This window comes from Solea senegalensis, linkage group LG19 (genome assembly GCF_019176455.1).
Source record: "Solea senegalensis isolate Sse05_10M linkage group LG19, IFAPA_SoseM_1, whole genome shotgun sequence".
NCBI classification, from domain to species: domain Eukaryota; kingdom Metazoa; phylum Chordata; class Actinopteri; order Pleuronectiformes; family Soleidae; genus Solea; species Solea senegalensis.
This window is the reverse complement of record NC_058038.1, coordinates 10852887-10873049: the sequence shown is the minus strand read 5'-3', so window position 1 is coordinate 10873049 and position 20163 is coordinate 10852887. Positions and strand designations below refer to the sequence as shown.

The 20163-nt window shown below is 43.4% G+C and overlaps 1 protein-coding gene across 1 annotated transcript; it reads right to left on the bottom strand.

Annotated features, from left to right (window-relative positions):
- Positions 1–5094: 5094 nt before the first annotated feature.
- On the bottom strand, positions 5095–19206 carry cdc42ep4a (CDC42 effector protein (Rho GTPase binding) 4a). Its single transcript, XM_044051830.1, has 2 exons — positions 18918–19206; positions 5095–8139 (listed from the first exon to the last, which is right to left on the bottom strand). Exon 2 carries the CDS (start codon positions 8034–8036, stop codon positions 6981–6983), a length of 1056 nt encoding a protein of 351 aa, XP_043907765.1. The 5' UTR covers positions 8037–8139; positions 18918–19206; the 3' UTR covers positions 5095–6980.
- Between the last annotated feature and the right edge of the window lie 957 nt (positions 19207–20163).

The window sequence follows — 20163 nt, the reverse complement described above, 5'->3', positions numbered from 1 at the left end:
AATAATAAAGCTGAGAACTCAAGATGCTTTTGAAAACAGGTACGGAGAGACACACTTATTTTCAGATAATGCTGATAATTATTTGAAGGCATCAAACGGCGAGATTGTCCTTCAGCTCCTTCCTGAGTGGCACTGGTATTAGTCATTAGAGGAGAGATGAAGTTGAATAAGGACTAGAAGGTCAAAGTTCAAGGCTGGCCTGTGGGAGGTGACCCTTTGTGATCCCCCACTTCCTGGTCAGCCACGGAGTGTTTCGCTCCACAGTGGGCACGCAGTGTCTACCAAACAAGGAGTGTATTGTACGAGCATGCAGCCTGCGTTGGAGCGGCACCAAGACTGTGTTGGCAAGGATGTGGCCTTTAGTGCGCGATACAGATCTAAAAGCCTTGTTTGATCAATCCTGGGTTCACTGGCGAAGTCATACTGGAAGTGAGGACTGCAGTACGAGCGCACTCGCATAACACAGGGTACATTATTTTATTGTAAAAAAATGTTCTGGGTTCACGACCCGGTTGGAACGTGATCCTTTCTGTTTTCTCTGGTTTCCTCCAACAGTCCAGATTTGGAGATTAGGCAAATTGGACACAAATTGTGTGTGAGAGTGGATGCTTGTCTCTGTGACCCTGTGACGGACTGGCGACCTAGCCTGCATTCGGCAGCCCACGGCCAAGAGGAAAGGAACTGGGTCACTGGTTAAATCCTGCAACGGAACAAGGGCTGGCGTGTCTCTTGAGCAAGGCACCCAATCTCCCATTGCTCCCTGGGTGCAGATAAATGCTTCCCCACTGCTCCTCCTGTGTGTGTGTTCACTACTGGGATGGGTTCAAATGCAGAGGACAAATTCACTATCACAAATTGGTATGTGTGTGCAAAGATGACTAATTCTAATCCTAATTCTAATTTTGCCCCGTGTCAGATGGGTTTGACCCTCGCATGGAGGATAACACGAAAGAAGGTGCGTGATATATATATTTCTTTTTATTTTATTTTAGTAGACAAATCATATCTTGTGCTTTGCATGACATGTGCTATATAAATAAAGAAAATAGCAACAATGACGGGTTGGTCTTCTGCATAGCTTGGATGCAGCAAGGGAACTGTCACACACTGGATATTTGCGGGGTTGTGTTTTTTCTAAACCATCTCTGTGTTGATGTTAGCGATGGTTGTGCATGAAAGAGCAGTTTCTGAAATACTGAACGAACATGCCACATTCAAAGTCACTTGAATCAGCTTTGGTGCCCTCCCTGACGCTCACGTTGGTCTTCAGCGGGTTGTCTGGACCGCGTCCACATGTTGATTTGCCGCCATGCGATTGATTAGACACTCACGTTAACAAGCAGTTGAACACACGTACCTAATAAAGTGGTATGTGAGTGAATATGTATATCAGCCAGTCATGGGCAGGTCTTGGAAGGGAAGAAATGAAGGGGCCGAGAACAGTAGAGCCCCAGCCCCCTCCCCTGTGGTCATGGATGAGTGCAAGCCAGGCCAGACCTCCGGAGAGCTGTAAGAAGCGAGCTTCTCTTCAGCTGAGTGAGACAGTGTTAGCTCAGCACTGCTCAAACAGAAGGAAAGAATGGAAAATGAGGGGATGAATCATCTTATGGCAACTTAGGATTCCCGCCCCCCCCTCCGTTCAGATTTTAGTGCGACATGCTGAATGCAGATTCTGTGATGAACAGTCAAGCTTTGAAATCTTGACTTCCAGACAAAAACACATCAAACTTGCATATACTGTTTGGGTTAATTGTTTGTTTATTCGTGGCGGAAAGAGCCACAGCGTGAAGTCATTTCAATCTGCTGAGGTGAAAGTGGATTCATCTACTGTGGTTTTGTTCGATGGGAAAACACGTTTCAATGCTCAAGATCTGGGTCCGGTCCAAAGTAGTTCTGACACAGTCTGCAGATTCATAAAGGAAACCGCTCGTTGCACAACGGCTGGGGAGAACAAGAGCCGTGTTTCCCTTGGAAGAACCTTTCCGACCCGCGGACCCACATCCTGACATACTGTACCTGCAACAATCCCAGAGAGGGACGGCTGCGCTGATGCTCAGTGGACGGCCTGCTTTTTCTTATAGGAGTCAGAATAGGCATCTGAAGATGTTTAAAGCGAGGACACCGGAGAAGACCCTCACTCCTCCCCCCACCACCGGTGTGTGTGGTCTCCTGCGGCTGGCTCTGCAGTTCCCGGGTTTAGAGGTCAGCAGGTCAACCCTGGGTACTGGAATGTTTATGCTCGCTTCTCCTGTTAACATCAATATCCGTGCTCTTGTGTCTTGTTCTCATGGAGGAACGCCCCGGCCCATCTTTTGGGACACAAAGAGGGAAACCAATTTTTGCAGACAATGGCGTTTTGTTTCGTGTGATATATACTTCTTATACTTAGTTTGATTGCTTGGCCAAAAAAAAAAAGGCAGACGTTTAAAGAGGCCAAGACGAATGACTCTGGCAATAAGTGTTAAGACTTAATCAATAAAAACACAAGCCAAGGAGAATCGCTTTACTTAACGACTGACAAACATTAAGTGATGATCATTACTTTGTTTGGATTGAAACTAAGTCAATGCAGGCGCTATTGAGCATTTTGAACGAAAACGTCAATATACGCACTAACACGGCTCACTCTCTGGAAGAGGAGTTTCCGTCCGTGCGTGCAGAAAAACTCAACTTGGCACACATGAGAGATACTATACATTTTTTGTGGGTGGGACTTCTCACTGGGGTACAGTTCGCCGCCCACCGCCACTCCCAGCTCCCCCGACACATATGGTCAGAGATATGTGTATCAAAGCATGGGAAAGGATGTCTGGAAGGCGTCCAGCGTTCTCATTTTTGCCTGCAACAACAAAAGCACATTTGAGGCTTTCGAACCATGGCACTGGGCCTCGAGCTCTGCGCCAGCAAACAACTCCTCACACCACTCCACCACCTCTGCCCCCACACACACACACACACACACACACTCAGTGAAGAACTGCACAGCAGAAATGGCCGTTTGTTTATGAGCCATTTAAAAAAAAAAAAGAAAAAAGGGAACTTGCAAACTACAGCTGCCAACATAAAAAGAAAAATGCCGAAGCTGCTTGGGGAGTGGTCTGGATTCTTTTTTTTGGGGGGTGCACACAATATCATGTGTGCGTGGGAGGGGACAGGGAACAGAGCAAGGCAAAGGGCGGTATATGAACAATTCTGTATTCCGTTTCTTTTTTCCCCCCCATCCCCCACTTTTCACTTCCCCTCTCCTTTTCTCCCTCACCCCCACCGCCCCACCTTCCCTTCTCCACTCCCCCTCCACCAGCAGGTTGTTTAATACTTTCCAGATTTCAGCATGCCTTTGGCCTCCTGGAAGAGCATCAAGTCTGCTGATGGAATTTGGTGGAAAAGGTGGTGGGTCCAGGCAGGGGCTCCTGACATAATAAACCCAAAGGCAATGAGCGCCTCCCATTGGTGGCTTGAGTAAGAGGTACACATTTTTTTTTTTCTTTTTTGAATGGACTTGGAAACCAAAGGGAAATGACATCTGACAGCCTCTGAAGCTGATGAGAATATACATCCAGGGTGTTTGAGAGGAAGAAACAGCTGCGAGACAGACTCATGTTACAATGAGTTTTCTGTGGGGGAGGGGGGAGGGGGGGGGAGCCGAGCAGAGCCTCACCGTACACATCACCCATCTCCAGTGTCAACTTTAAATGCACGAGACAACTTGGGCAGTTGTGTTCACATCCTGGCTCTTACTACAAATCACACAATATAATCTCATTTGACAGCGTTGGTGATGACTTACAGGTTTGTGTCTAGACACTGTGCAATGTGGTTTAAAAGTCTGAGACACGGACAAAATAAAAGTAAAGCATCAATCAATAGAACGTCGTCAGGTGTGAGATAAAACAGAGGAATTAAACACAATCAATTTACTCTCTCAAAGTCACACCGGCCATTACACTGACACACCCATCACCAAGTTTGAGCTCCACAGCCACTAGATGGCAGTAGAAAACAACACTTGGAGCAGGCTCGTCCCATCCTGCAGCACAAGAGGCTTATAATTCAGTTTCAGTTAAAAAGCAAAATGCAAACGAGGCGACTCATTAACATTTAGTTTTTTGGCCCTCCACAAACAAACAAAAAACAAACTAAAAATCAACAAACTCAAAGAAGAATAATGACTTCATACAGACAGTGAGAAGAAGGATCAATAGCGCTGCTGGTTTGTATTGATCGCCACGATCAATACAAATGGTCTGTTTCTACCACAAGTCTTAGAATAATGACTTGTTCTTGCCCTCTGGTTGTGCACTGGTAAAATGTGACTGAGAACAACTGAAAGTGGAAGGAGATAAATTCAATTCCAGTCTAGTTTTACTCTGCCAAATCCCAACATACATTATCTCTGGGTATTTAACCGAGTCCTTACAGTATTTTACAAAGAAAAACAAAACAGTTGCCAGGGAGCAAGCACTTGGCGAACAAGTGGAAATCAAAAAAGTAAGAATGGAGCTGTACGCAGTTCAAATGTGGACTGACGAAAGGAGAGAACATGAACCGTGTACTGCGAGTGTTTACCGAACAGGAGGGCACTGAACTTTGACTGAGTCATAAGCGGTTCACCCACGTGTGGACAACCAAAGCGTGGCCTGTAAACTCGAAAATGACAGAACAATTCTGGGGGCCATGATGATAAAGCAGTGTGTTATTCTGAATACCTCCCATCATCATCATCGTTTAGGCTCTCCATTACTATCTCCACCTCCATCCATCGTCCGTCCGTCCGTCCGTCCCTCCTACATAGGTACGGATAAGAATACAGCTGCTCTGTGTGTGAATAAAACAGAGGTTTTTTACAATTTCCCTTGTATGCGAGGAGAGGAAAACACAGGACACATTTAGTCACGAGACATCACACTGCTCTCAGCTTGTACAACAACGACAGAGACGACTAACTAAGGCCTCAATTGCTTCCTTCCTTCCTCTTCTGGGAGAGCCAAAGAGCAGTGACAGGAAAGAGAGTAGGCACTCAAGGAATTCCTTTGTTAGTGCGGCTGATTGAGAAGCACATGTACATGTAGCATCCCAACAAAAATCAACACCATGTGTGGGAGTAAAGAAGTTCAGGCTTTCTTTTATTGAAAAATATAGGTTATTTTGAATAATACAGTAAAAAGGCTGTGACATACTGCAAAGAAGACAACATAGGAAACAATATACTATATATACACACACACAGAAGAAGAAAGCAACACAGACTACGGCCCATTCACACTTAATTAACCATGGAAAAAAACCTGAATATATTAAACGTAGTGTGTGTGAGATTGGATATATAAATATCCACTTGTGCAGACTTTGTTTTCCTTTTATTTCATGTCTTTAAAAAAATTTATTTTCTTTTTTTTTTAATGTTCAAGCTTAAGCTGAATTCAAATTCAACAGTGATTATCCACAAATAAAAAAATAAATGACAAACGAGGCTCAACGAAAAGTGAGCTGCACAATTTTCTTTTTTTTTTTTTTCTTGATGGCAAATCGTCATTTGGCACTTGTCAGTTTCAGTTAAGGCAGAGAAATCAATCAATCAGCGCAACCGAGCCTCAAAATGTCTGGCCACCGCTTTTTTGCATGACGCAAGAGATACAGACGCGCTGCAATGACAGCACAACTCGCATAGAAATGGCAATCTCTTCTGCATGCTCTGGCTGTGTCTTCTTTTTAATCCATTCGTTAGAAACAGATACAGCGAACACTGGCAAAGACAGAACAACACCAGGTGTAGGACACCAAACAGACATAGCGCGAGGTTTGCGGTGCCAGTTCATTTTTTATTTTCCAATACTAGACAATAAAGGCACCCCCCTGAGCTATAGAGGATCGTCACCCTTTTACTTAAACCATTTGCAGCTGCGGAAATACAAGGGAGGAAGTGGTTTTACTCTTCTCAATTCCAATTTGAAAAGACAAATAACCAGAACGAAGCTCGCCAAATCACTTCGACTCGCGGAAATCCATAGACTTCAGAGAACAGTAGAGAATCTGTTCAGTGACAAGAGAACACGGTGAACCACTCTCCGTGTTTCACGCCCTCACTCACTTCCCAGTAGTAACGCCATGTTTCATAGTTCATAATGTATCTCAGTCAGCTTTGCAGCTTTTGTTTTCTTCCATTCACAGCGAATCCAAGCCTGTGTGGCGCGAACACTGAATTAAAAACAGAGGAGAATTTGGGTTTGGGCTTTGTGGTCTAGCGTTACAGCAGGAAACGGCAGGCTTTGTGCAGCGTCTCGAGGACCCTGGGGTTACATAAGGTAGAATACTGACGAATGCATGGTACTTTAGTGTAACATCTTGACAAGACAAGAGGCTCAAGGCAGGATTTCACACTCCAGTGACAAAACACAGCCCCCTTTTATTGTGCCAAGAAACCCACCAGTGGTCCTGTGGTGACACAGACCTTCTCTTCAGCTAAGGCCTCATGATGCCCCACAGCCAGAGAGAGAGAGAGAGAACAAAAACAAGAGGGACAAACTGAATGAAAAAAGCACATGTGACACCTCAAGTGAGAGAAGAGGGTGAGTGAACTAAACTTTAGTTATGGAGAGTGACTTTCCAAAAGTTCTTTCCTAAACCCATCCTCCCCGTATACACCTGGAATGTCCCTTATTCAGAAGGAGCTGCTCTTCTATGTCAGTCCTGTCAGTGTTAAAAGAGGGAGGGATGGATTGACAGACAAACAGAATGTGGAGGGTAAGGCCCTCTGACAGCTAAGGAATGGCAAATCCTGAAGGAGCAGTCACACTTCTTTTTTTTTTTTGCAAATGTACAAAGTAAGAGTCCTCCATCACAATCCCACTCCCACAGTATACAAATACAGTGTCTCCCAAGTGCAAATCCACACTGTCAAAAGGACTTGCACATTTCCTATAAACTCCTTCCAGAGCTCAGTTCTAGTTTTTTTTTTTTTTTTTGAAGCAGGCTTTGAAGTCTCATACGCGGATCTCATCATCTTCATCCTCCAAGAAAGAGGAGAAGTTGCTCTCCTCTTCTGGAGGGGCACTGAAGGTGGCGCTGTCTGTATCGCATGCATAGGTCTGACTGCTTGGCTTCTCTTCCAGGGCAGCGGAGCCAGAGCTGGACATGGAGCAGCTGTCTAGATGCTGAAAGTGTTTGGGCCGCGTCTCGGGCGTGTGCTCCGGAGTGTAGAGCCCTCCGTTCTCAGGCTGCTGGTCAAGGGAGCTCGCTGGGTGCATACAGCGCGGCAGCTGCAGTTCCGCCTCCTCTTCTTCCTCTTCCTCCTCGTCGTCGTCGTCGTCTTCCCCCTTCTTCACGCTATCCTCTTCCTCGCCGTGTGTGCTCAGGGAAGGGGAGGCGCGGCCCTCGCTGCTTTTGCCCTCCTCGTAGCCAAGATCATCCTCCTCCTTTTCCATCACCCCCAGGATGTCGCCCAGCATGGAGGGCCCCAGGTCGACGTGAAAGGACATTACCGACACGGCGTGCTTCATTCCACCTCCACAGAGGAGGTTGCTCTCTGGAAGCTCAGTCAGCTCGCCAAAGCTTCGCTCCTCCAACTCCAGGAAGTGAGCGGCTGCAGCCGCGCCTCTCCCGTCAACCTCCCCATGCTGCTGCTTTAAAGGACTCGAGGACAGACTCTTGGCCACCATGCTGTCATCTCTGTCATCATCATTGAGAAAAGGCAGGGACATGGCATTTTTCACATAGGTGGGTGACCCAGCTGTGAACGCCAGGGTGTTGTCCGTCTGCTGATCAACCCTGGTCACAGACTGAGAGCGTTTGCTGCTCCTAAAGGTGCGAGACAGGAGGCCAGGTCGGGGAGAATGAGGGAAGGACTTGGTCTCAGGTGGAGGTTCTCCTGACCGCGTGCTAAGGAAGGAGGTGTCTCCAAAAGCATCACCACTGCGACCTACATGCATGGTGTGGCGGAAGTCACCCAGAGGGGCACTGATCATCTCCCTGGTCAGGTCCATGCGCGAGCGGCGTTTAGTTTGGGAGGAGCCGGACACTAGTTGCTTTAAGATTGGCATAGTTGTCTTGCACGTAGAGGAAGGAAAAGACTTTGAAAAGAGTTACCAGATCTTGACTGTAGAATGAATATTGACGCTCTTTTTTTCAGTCAGCCTTTGGAACCTGAAAAAGCAAAGAAAACACAGTAAATTACAAAGTTCAGCGTCAGGGAACTTTGTGTTTTAATACAAAAACGCAGTAAAAATTTCCCAAGTATTTAACACAAAAACCTAGTAGTTGACACTTGACATTTTGCACAATAAAACAAAAAGCCAGCTTGAATCATCTGTGACATGAAGTAAATAAGAAAGCCTTATCTGTTTACCAAACAGCTTTAGATTTGGTTATTTAATCCCATCTTCAAGTAAATAAAAACATTTCTAGGAATTTCAAATCTTCCACTAATTACAAGAGTCAAAGACATCAATTATACGACTCCATAATGATTAGCAACACACAAACATCTGTGTGATGACCTCTAAAACGCTCTGGAAAAAAAAAGAAGAAGAAATGGAACGCCACAGGATTCTGCTTCAAAACTGCATAATAACTGAGAGCAAAACACCAACCACAGGCCAACATGAATCGGAGGAGAGTTGAAGTTTGACAAGAGATTTGTTACTACGAGGCGCCATGACGACACAGCATGGTATATGACTGCAAACATGTCATCTAGTTAGTGAAATGTTAATGAAGTAACTAAAGAAATATTCCCCAGGCTTATTGTTTTTCCCTCAGACATCAGTGCTCAAACACCTAGAGCTTTGTGACTGACGGCTGAACCAAAACATATTTCTGCCCTCGAGAAACATTTGGCCCAGACAGAGGCAACTGCAAAACTAGTCAGTGCTGCTTCCTTCAGGTGCTCCACTGGAGGACAAGAGCGGGGCGTCTCATTAGCGACTCATCCCAACAGTTAAAATACACATAAAAGAACCGTCACGGTGGTCTGCAGGATGAAGAACAAGCGGCTTCCACAGACAGACAGACATCAAAAACACATGCACGTCTGACTTGTGTGTGTGTGTGTGTGTGTGTGAGTGGAAAATCTCCCCGGTTGCATGCAAGCGCGCCTGAGGAAAGTGCTTACCTCGCCGTATTTAAAACGTTTGCCTCTCTCGCTATCACACAGCGCCACTTTCTCTGTTTACTCATTGTAAAAGAAAACAGTCAGCAACTTAACCTTGACTTTGGATTTCTTACACACGCACACATTTAAAAAGATATTCAAGTCAGGGTTGTTTTTGGCAGAAGCGCCTTTGGGAGATGATTTGCCGTTTAATGTAGCGGGCGTTTTTTTAGTTCACTGACCTCGTTCTTCTGTCTCAACCCCCCATCTTTACCAGCGGAGTCACTACACTTCCTGTTAATGCGCTCACCTGCTTCAGTTGCCATGGAAATACCCTCCTGCAAGCAAGCAACAGCGCTTCCTGTCTGGGGCCACAGGCTTCATATAGGCATGCAACACATGGCCGCCGTCTGTGTCAATCCTCAGCTCCAGACAACGCTCCCTTTATCTATCTGCTGTGTTTTCACTGTCACTCCAACCATGTTGTGGGTATTTTTATTGGTACGAATGTAAAGTGAGTTCACATATACACTAAATCCCAGTGTTAAAAACAAGGATATCTATTCCGAACTATGCTACTGCGACTCTGACTGAGGCTGAGACATAATGTGAAAAGTTTCCATGAACTCCAAATGGTTGTGTGCCAAAACACACAAACAAGGTCACATTTTTTACAGAAACATGTTTATTATTTTAGATACATGCACTGATTTGTTTTGTTTCTTTTGGGGATAATGAGGATGAAATAATTCACACCCAATCACCCCCCCTCTAAAACAAATGTTGAATGGTTGCTTCTGGGTGGCATAAGCACAGAGGGGAAAACAACTAACAGATCAAACAAGGAAAGATGGTAAAAATCTGCCTACCACTCCTTCATCTAACCACCCCCAGGCTGGGATCAAGCTGAAAAGCTCAGTGGTGGTGACGGCCGCAATGATGCAGAAATTTGTTTCATCCTACTCGGACAACTGTTCTTCATCAATTCAATGTAAAGCAGATCCCAGAACCTCCGCAGTGGCACGGGTCCATTAATCCTAATTCACAGCCCTGCTTTATTTATAGCTTTGTGGTTCTTTGCATTATGTGTGTGTACACACATATTGAGGGAGTACATGTGAATGAAAATGTGGTAAAGGGCCTTAGAAGGCAGCATTTAGCGTGGGAACTACAAGGTCACAGTCGGGCGGGTGGAGGAGGGGTTTGGGGTCATTGGACTTTATAAACAGACTTTGACAACACTCGGGGTCTGGCTGCAGCAGAGACACAGGACGTGGGACAGAAACCTACAGAGCAGTAGATTAACGTATATATCTGCATGGTTTCAATTTGACGGCAAAATCAGAAACCGTTCAAAAACTGACACACAACTGGACTGGATCCCTGACCACCAAGACCATCAGCCCTGGAAATGATAGAGATTTCGAAATTGCTGTCATTCATGCATGCACGCACACACAAACACACACACACACAGAGAGAGAAAGATAAACATGGACACACTAGAATCATGTCCAAATGTTATGGTAAAGGGCTTTTTCCACCTGTGTATATTTACTATGGGGAGAAGAAATCAAATATTGGCTCAGTTTAAAGATCCCAAAACTCAATTTTCAATTTAAATACCTAGGACTGACTAAGTTCATGAGGGTTCTAAATCTGTTTAAATTCCATATGTTACAGCCACTACTTTGTGGGAAGAAAAATACACACCCAACTCTGAGGGAAAAGCACACAAATAACATAGAAAGGTAACAAATATAAATGTCTTTTTACGCCTACTGAGTATGTGGGGGGAAAAAAAGCAGATAAACGATAATAAACTCTCTGTTCACCTAAGAGAATTCTGCGACTCGCAGGAAATGCTGCAGCCGTCCCTTAACGCTCTGCACAGATGCTACATCAGAGGAAGTGAGCACATGAGAGCTGCAAGCTCGCGCTGTGACTCAGAAATCACTCATAATTAACACGCACCATTACATTTTAGAGCGACACACACACACACACACACACACACACACACACACACACACACACACACACACACTGTCAGGTGACTGTGAATGTATACTCCTGTTTAACATCAGAGAGAAGTATTGATCTCCTGGATAATTTGTGTTTAGGACGAACCCAACTCTTCACCTCATGTCAATACTCTCACAGCAGGTCAGAGAACATTAATACACAAGAGATCACTCACAGATACAGATACAGGACTAATGGTCCATTTCCCTAATTGAGTATTGATGTACCTTCTTTGGGCTTAATTCATCAGTGTGTATTCAACTGTCTGGCAGAGGATGACTGCTGCTGTGATGGTGTCGGTGAGAGCTGTCTGTCTGCCACATTTGAATCCGGTGACCTGAATGGGCAACTGAATAACCCGAGGGTGAAATGGAATTCGGGGGGGAGGTAGCCTCATGTGACCAAACTGGGACTAAAATTGCTGGTTTCCTCTGTCCAACACCTTAACTTAACCTTTAGGTTAACATGTTAACCTAAACTTAAAATGACTTAATCACACCATTTGCAAACTCAGGTTTTAAAAACAAACTGATTTCTTCTTATATTTAAGTGCATCACAGCAAAATAGGATCACTGTTAAGTCACAGGACAGCAAACATACACACACACACACACACACACACATTCCAGTAATTAGCCAGACAAAATGGCCTCTAATAGATAGGTATCTGCCTTGCAACTCAGTTAGCAGGCCTGAATATCTCATTTAGGAAGCAGCTGCCCCAGGACGAAAAAGTAGAAATCACATTATGTTGCAATCGCACAGTCTGAGAACAGCATACGTCAAAGCTGATGCTGCACTCTCAAATAGACGCAGCAATGGGAAAACACACTGATCTAATGAGAATTTACAAAGATAGCCCTTTGAGGCGTACATACAAGCCAGATTTACTGGGCTTGCATGCCAGTCAGATCAAGTTGTCGACCTTTAGTACATCTTCAGTGCCCTCCTATCACATTTCCCATTCCCCATACCATTCTACAGCAGGCAGCGTCAATACAGCCAGAGAGACAGCAGGTCACTTTGATTCAAGTGTCAATATCCTGCCGTCTAAACAGCGAGGTGAAAATCAAAAACCTGTTCATGTAAACTCCAGAAAGTGTTCAGGAAACTAGAGCATGTTCACACCAAACCTGCACTTAGTTAAATAATAATTAACACCATTAGCATTGGTGTTATGTGTAAGGTCACACAAGGCAGTACTTTATCTATAACAGACATCAGACTATAGAATGTGGATTACTATCAGTAAAAAACAGGAACACAGAGTCACATTTTTTGGGGAAAAAAAAGGCAAAAAAGCAACAACAAAACAAATATTATCTCAGAGTAGACGGGGAAAAAAAACCCCACACTTGTGTGTATTTCCCAAACACACATCAGTGTTTTCTGCCTCTCCACTTGTACCTGGCGCGCTGTTGTGAAGCACGGTGAGGTGATGCGAGTGGGATGGTCAGTTATGCTAATGTCACACTTAACCCAGCAGGACACTGTGCTTTAGTAAGGATCAAAGCACAACAGATTTTTAGAGGTCTCCATCTAATGAAGTCCCTGCAGATTTTGGGAATTGGAATTCACACCCACAACTTTACATCCTTTGATCCGTGCGTGGCATATTTGGGGTATCAGCAGCGTGCACTGGAAGAACAACCAGACGAAATTCAGCAGTGTTTAAAATTAGCATTCACCCACTCATTAATGATTATTTACAGACAGTAAATGTAGTTTAGATAATGTAAATTTGCACGTATCATCATAATCACAATACGTTGCCTATTTTAAATCACTATTTTAGTTAAATAAGGGAGTGAAAATAAGGAAAGGTGATAGACAAGCATGGTTCCTGGCAGAAAACAGGCTTGCAGCCAGTCATCCTGAAAAGTACCAGCTGACCTCTGCAACCGCAGAGAAGATGACTTGTCTCTTTTACATTTACAGCCAACACCGCCTGCAGACACGACATTTCATCTATTTCTCCCTGTTCTCTGCTTTCAAGCTGACAGCTTTTATTATGCACACAAATAGGACGCTGATACGATTAGCATTCAGTGCTTTAAACAAAAAAAAAAAAAAGACTGATGAACATGACTTTCATACTGTCTATTCCGGACTCTTTTGTCATGTCCGATCAGAAAACAAGTCACAAACATGCTTCTGATATTTCAGCCAGCATGGCTCAACATCAGCATTATCAAGGCACTGGGAATGGCATCTAAATAAACATGGAAGATGAGAGTGGGCACAAATTGGCAGCAGTGTTTCAACATAGGAGTGAGACACTGAGCAGAGACGCACAAAAAAAACAATACTGATATCAAAATATGACAGAAACAACCTCTTAATTAGGGCTGGGTGACAATGCCAAACAGATGCTACTATAAAAATCAGTCAATACAAGTGCAATACATTTTAGATCAACTTTTGCTCCTGTGAGAAAGTTGCAAACAGTTAATTGTAGTTTTAGGACACGTCCATACTACTATGTTTCCATATAAAAATGGTGTTTTACAGATAAAAAGTATCCAGTATTCCAGCCAAGCAGTTTCAGCGCCATATCATATAATAATCTGTGACCATTCTTCCCTTCATCCTCGCTCGGGGGCGGATCATCCACATTTTCAATTTGGCAGAGATGTTTACGCCGGATGCCCTTCATGACGCAACCCTCCCATTCATACAGGCTAGGGACTGACACTAGCAATTCACTGCATGTGGCCCCTTATGGCTGGGGTCAATTTAGAGTGTCCAACTGACAACGAGCAATGGGATTGGGGTACCTTGCTCAGGGGAAAACCAGCCCTTGTCCTGGCGGGGATTTAAACCATCTTTTTGACCTGAAATTGGACTTTCTACCCTCCAGTTACGAGTCCAGTTGAATTCTGATTGGCCATGGGGTGCCCTAATCTGTGTCCATACGTACATCTCATGGGGTATATGCATGTCCACGTAAACAGGAAGCTGTAGTTATTTGCTTAATTTCAGAAAGCTTTTTCCCATCCAGACTAAAAGGCAACCGCAGTTTTCAAACTAAAATGGAGGTTGTCTCCATAGGCAGAAAAAGTGAATCTTATCTCATCTGATGTAACACTTTCAAAGTGATCTTGATAGTTTGTTAAGTGCATAAACATTATGTCGACATAAATGAACTTCTCTTACATTGTCATTTAAGAAAATGTCATGGTCATAAATGCTGTGGAACGACTGCCCATTCAGCTTTATCCCTACTGTTATATTGAATGGTTTCACTAATGTGATGTGGCTAAAACTCTCTGAGCTTTTACATTCTCAGTTGGACATAAGGGGTCAAATATCGCCGTCTCCACAAAGACATCTGAGCAGTTTAAATGGCGCATATGCACACCACAGAATATTACCACTGAGATAAGTGACCGACACCAATAACCTAAACCCAACGAACATGATGCTGCTTGGTTTCCAAAAGCACATATTTCACATACATAGTTGCATGGGAAGGAAGTGTTTGACAGAAACATGTCACTGTGTTCGGGGGTCCACAGGAAGGGCAGGGAGAAAATGAGGCACTAAACCCTCCCATCTCTCCGGAAATCTACACAGCCTGCCCTTCCTGACCACTCATAAAATAAACAAGGCTGTCCTCCATCAGACTGCATTACTGATTGGCTGACATCAACAAACAGCTCATATATCACCATCCACACTCAGATTTAATAACCTACCAGGGTTTGGGGCCAGTGCTGGGACTGTGTGTTCAACAGCTTTTCACAACAGAATACACAACATGAATCAGTACATGAAGCACCTAAGGCTGGGATACTTTATTATTATTAATAACAACAACAACAACAACAATAGAAGCTTTATTCAACTGGCTCCTTCCATAGCCGAGTCACCTCTGGCCCAGGTGTCTATACTGTCACCCAGGTGGTGAGGTGACCTCTCACAGAACTGCAGAAAAATGAGTGAGGTTAAAAAAAGAAGAAGCACACACTCAAGTGGTAACCTGTGCTCCTGCACGATAGGAATGTAGGGAAATTATGGGACTGAGAATCTTGCTTTAAAGTGTGAGGGTGCCATAATTACAGGGTCAAAAGAGCATAAAAAAGAAACAAAATTGACAGGCTGGAGAGAAGCCAAACATGCAGCTTTCAAACAGTAAGGGCTTTGTGTCAAAGATCTGACTTTGGTTTGAGAAAATACTTAACTCTCTTTCAATTGTGAAAAGAAAATGTTGCCCAGAGAACGAGTGGCACTGGTTACCATTAATGACTTATTTTAAGGCCCTTCTGAAGACATACTTTTAATCAGGAAAGCCCATACATCTGCCTTTGTTACACCAAATTAGTTTTATGTAGGCTTAAATCTAACCCTTAAGTATTTGAAAAATGCTCTATAAACAAAGTTTAGTACTGTTGTTATTGGTTCTTTAATACAACTCAATGTATTAGGTTATTAAAAAAGGTACAATAAAAATAAGCCGACTTCTTAAACTCTAACATAAATCTCTGAACTTTGGTTTCTGTCTGTTGTTGTAGTGACATCCACTTCATACAATATTTACAACTGGTGACAGGATGAAGTATTTACGTCAAGCCATGGTACCAACCCCAGCATACCAGGTCACAATGCGGCATGGATAAGAACAGAAAACAATGCCCCCAAACAAGAGACACGGGAACAAACACAGCATTCAAACAGTGACACGTGAGACGCCCCTTTGAATTCGGTGTCGGGACACCGAGGTCATAAAATGGTAGGTGGCAGAACACTAACAATTTTGTTTCCTTACATCACCTGTCAAACTATCTCCATACAGCTTTCATATTCACCACTGAGGTGTGATTTTCATGCATATTGTGTCAGCTTTGTAGCAGTAACTACAAGAGATGACAGCAATCCAATATGGCAGTTAAAGCTCCAACTCAATTTCTGTTGTTGTTATTATTATTCTGCCTCCCTTTGGTCTTCATAAGCAGGACCGACAGAAATGTATTCATGTAACGCATCCTTCCATTGAAAATGTGAAGCAATACTATCGGACCTGACTGAGGGATTGTTTGTGTATGTACAGCAGCAGTGCAGGGGCAAGCATCTGAAACTTCTCATATGTGCTTCTTTTTGTTTTCTGTCATACTCCAACCCATTTGTTGTCATCTCGCTTTGCTAGTACAATGTTGCTGTTGCCTCTATCTGTCTAGACAGAATCACATCCTGCATGCAGCGCAGGAAGTAATACATTTGGAGCAGGAAGCTGATAGGCCTGAGGCACTTTTACACTGTACAGGTGTAGTGCGGCTTGGCACGGCACTGATTGGTATCGTTTTCCATTACTATCGTACCTCCTCAACGTGGGCTGAGTCGTCATACCATGACTGCACAAAAAAAAGGCATGACTTTGTTTTATACACAACACAGACAAATGAGTGTTGAGCAAAGCAGTTCTTCTCAGTGTACTGAATGAGGTCATTAAAACGATTACTTCAGTACTTGACCACAGCACAGACTCCGTCTGAGCTAAAATAGGGCAGAAAGTGTAATGATGTGGCTCATGATCGCCAGCTTTTGACATTGCTCTCGGTGTATGTACCAGACTCCACTTTTAAATATTGAGATTATAAGATAAATGAGAATTTTCCGTTTTTTAAAACGTCTTTTTAATTGATCTACAGTTCGGCATTGTTCGGTTTGATTCCTGTGTCGGACATCACGCTCATGACTCTTCCTGTGACGACACTCTGACCAATCAGTGGCCAGCAGTCTGTCGATGTCACATTTAGTAACGACTCAGCAGGCAGGTACCAAAAAAAGTACCAAGAACCAGGTACTATCGCAAAGAGTGGAGCTAAGCTATGCTACAACTGTATCATAGAAAAGAGCCATTAGTCAGCATTGTGTGACCTAATTTGACAGTGGTCTGAATGTAACAGGCACTTAATTAAGAAAGTACTCGTTTGGTCAACAAAAGTTCAGAAAATATTGAAAAGTTATGATCAGTGTTCCCCAAAACCTAGAAATGATGATGTTCTCTATCGTCAACTTACTAATATGAATAATTTTTAATGATTTCTTTGTTATATGGAGCAAGGAAACAGAAAACATTCACATTTAAGAAACTGATACATACTCATACAGGCAGGTTTTAATTATAAAAAAACACAACATTCAAAACTAGAAATTGATTGTCAAAATAGTTGACAGTTATCGCATTAATCAAGTTATGTCCTAATGTTTAAAACAGCATATCATTCCAGCCCTGTCATGCAGTCTGTAATAATGTAGTAGTTCACTATCACTCTGCTCGAACAGTTTATATTGGTATTTCCTGGAATGTGAAGGGGCTGGACAGAACACACACACACATTGCCTCAAATGAGCACACAAAACGTCAGACATGTTCAAACATGGACGAAGGACTATACGCTCACTGGCCACAAATAACACACTAAAAACTGAGATTCCGATTCAACGTGAAAGCGAGGCCCATAAACTTGTTCATTTTTGTCAAAGGGAAAGAAACCTGAGCAGGTTGGGTTTTGCTGGGCTGTGAGCCAGCGGATGCCGTCGACACTGTGCTGTGCCCAATAACAGAGTGCTTGGCATGGTGACCAACACCACACAGAGGAAGAATAACTTTCACCTTCAGGCACTAAGCATATGTCTCCTGCAGGCAATTAGATGCTTTGTAATTTAAGAAACAGAGGAAAGTAGAGGGGAGCAGAGCCTGTGCGGGCTGGTTAAAAATGTGTTGCCCATTCAGAAAGGTTTTTCAGAGCCACTTCTACGGGGAAAAGCAAATACGCCAAGCCGGTGACATAAATCTTGGCAATGGGGCTTGTTTGTTTGCTGTGTTGTCAGCCTAAATCCATCCTAGCAGCCAGGCAGAGCAAGTTGACATCTCACAGAATGTGTGTGTATTCAAGTCAGGTCAAATGTCACATTTAAACCTCGCAGGGACAAAGCAAACAGTTCACTGAGGACATTATTATCTCCTCAAAGAAAGACAGCAGAGGAGCTGTTATCAGCGATGGCAGTGATGGAGTGATGACCTACAGACCCGAGGCTCACATCACTTTATTATTCCAGTCAATGAACTTGCCAGATGCCATTGTGACACCAATGCCAAGCAAACTAAACGGGCTCAGGTGTGCACGGCGTGCTGCGAAAGACAAGTAATGTGGATTTTCTCTTTTCTTTTTTTTCATTTTTGTTTAGTCATCAAATCATAAGAAACTCACAGAGAGCACCAGGTTAATGTTTGACAACTCTATTCACTTCCTCTGTTGCCCAAATAGACATTTCACTCACTTCAGAATAATAAGTGTGTCAATATCAGTGTTGCAAAAGCGTGCATTTACAACACATTATGTCAATATGTCTTCAAGCACAGTTTTGGGCCTAATTAGTGATAAGACTTTAAACCTCGTGCTAGGCCCTTGAAGCGGTTTGTGTGAGAAATTGAAATCGTGGAACGCCTACAGCTTAAATTTGAACACAAACATTGATATTAAGCCATTAGGGAGTGAATTCATACGTGTGTAGAAGGAGCTGTAGAGTAAATATGAATTTATTTATTTCCCTCTGGTGCTGAGCACCGATTGACGACAATTTAACAACAATAAAGCCGTGGCTGTGGGTGGGTCACTGGCAGGAGAACAATAAAGTAGCTGACCACAAAAGCGTCAGCTGCTGCCTGTGCTCTCCTCAGTTCAATAAAAGCAGGGCCGTTAAACACACATTTGAGCCACATGCGAAATATATATATATATAATATGAAATTATTTCAATCTTTGGCGAAAGCACGAGCGTATTAAAAGCGCACACACTTACCGAGCATCCCATTCATAAAAGCCGGGTGCTGCTCCACTTTTAGGCCCCCAGCAGGTTGACGGTGGGAGGCGCGTTCATCAAAGCAAGATGGGAAACGTTCGGCTTCAAAAACTGCGAGTCCAAAAAAAACCCACAAACGTGAAGAAATGTTATTAGAGTGGTCAGCGCATCCTCACAGGAGAAGCTGCCGTTGCTGCTGCTGCTGCTGCTGCTGCTCTATAATAATTCACAACGCCACAGTGACGATGCCTCCTGCTGCCTGGTGTCGTGAGCGTAGACACGCCCTCTTCTCGTGGCTCCTTAAAGACACAGAGACTGACAGCGTGAGGCCGCTCACACACTGTGATAATCTCTCACCAGGAGGGGCGGGGTCACTGTCATTATGTAGAGAACTACGGTGGCCTGGAAGTGCAAACCGCTATTACAAAACATGCAATACTTTTACCGATCTTGAGACAAATTACTATTTTACTTGACAAATTCCAAAAGAAATGAAGAAATGTTGAAACTAATTTACATTTTCATTTTTAAGATATGTGAAAAACTTTTACAAATCCCAAAACATATGAACAAAGCTTCAGACAAAGTCACATTTTTGAAAACAAATTCACAAAATGTGAAACACTTACAAATCCCGAAACAAATTTACAGTAAGACCCATATCATTCAACACACTTTTCAACATACAAACTGCCAAGACGAGGCTTGTGGAATGACATTAAAATGTTTATTTTATTTTATAGAATTAATAATACAGTTAACCTTATGGCAAACATTTGATATAAGGAAAATGTCGAAAGGTTTTGGGATTTGTAAAAGTCTTTCACATTTTGTAACAATGGTTTGCACCAGGCCTTGTTGCCTTGAGATGTAGCATAGGTTCAGAGTATACACTTTTTTGTATACTTTTCAGTATACTCCTTTATCCCTGCGCACAAGATCAATGTTGGGCCAAACCACCAGCTGATTGGACACATCAGTAGTTGTGTACCTCAGCGTCTTCAAGTGTTTCAGCCTTTGGAACCCAATACACTCTCTGCTGAGGTCGGCCCACCACAGGCTGATCAGAAGTCGGTGTTCTGCTGCTTCTAAATATACATCCAAAAGAAATGAAAATACAGATGACTGATGAAATGTACAAATATACACCATGCCATTTACCTATTCAATGTGATTCAGTTACAACCAGATTCACATGACTTCACGTTAGTCAAGGTTAAACTAAAAACATTCTGTGGGTTTTTAA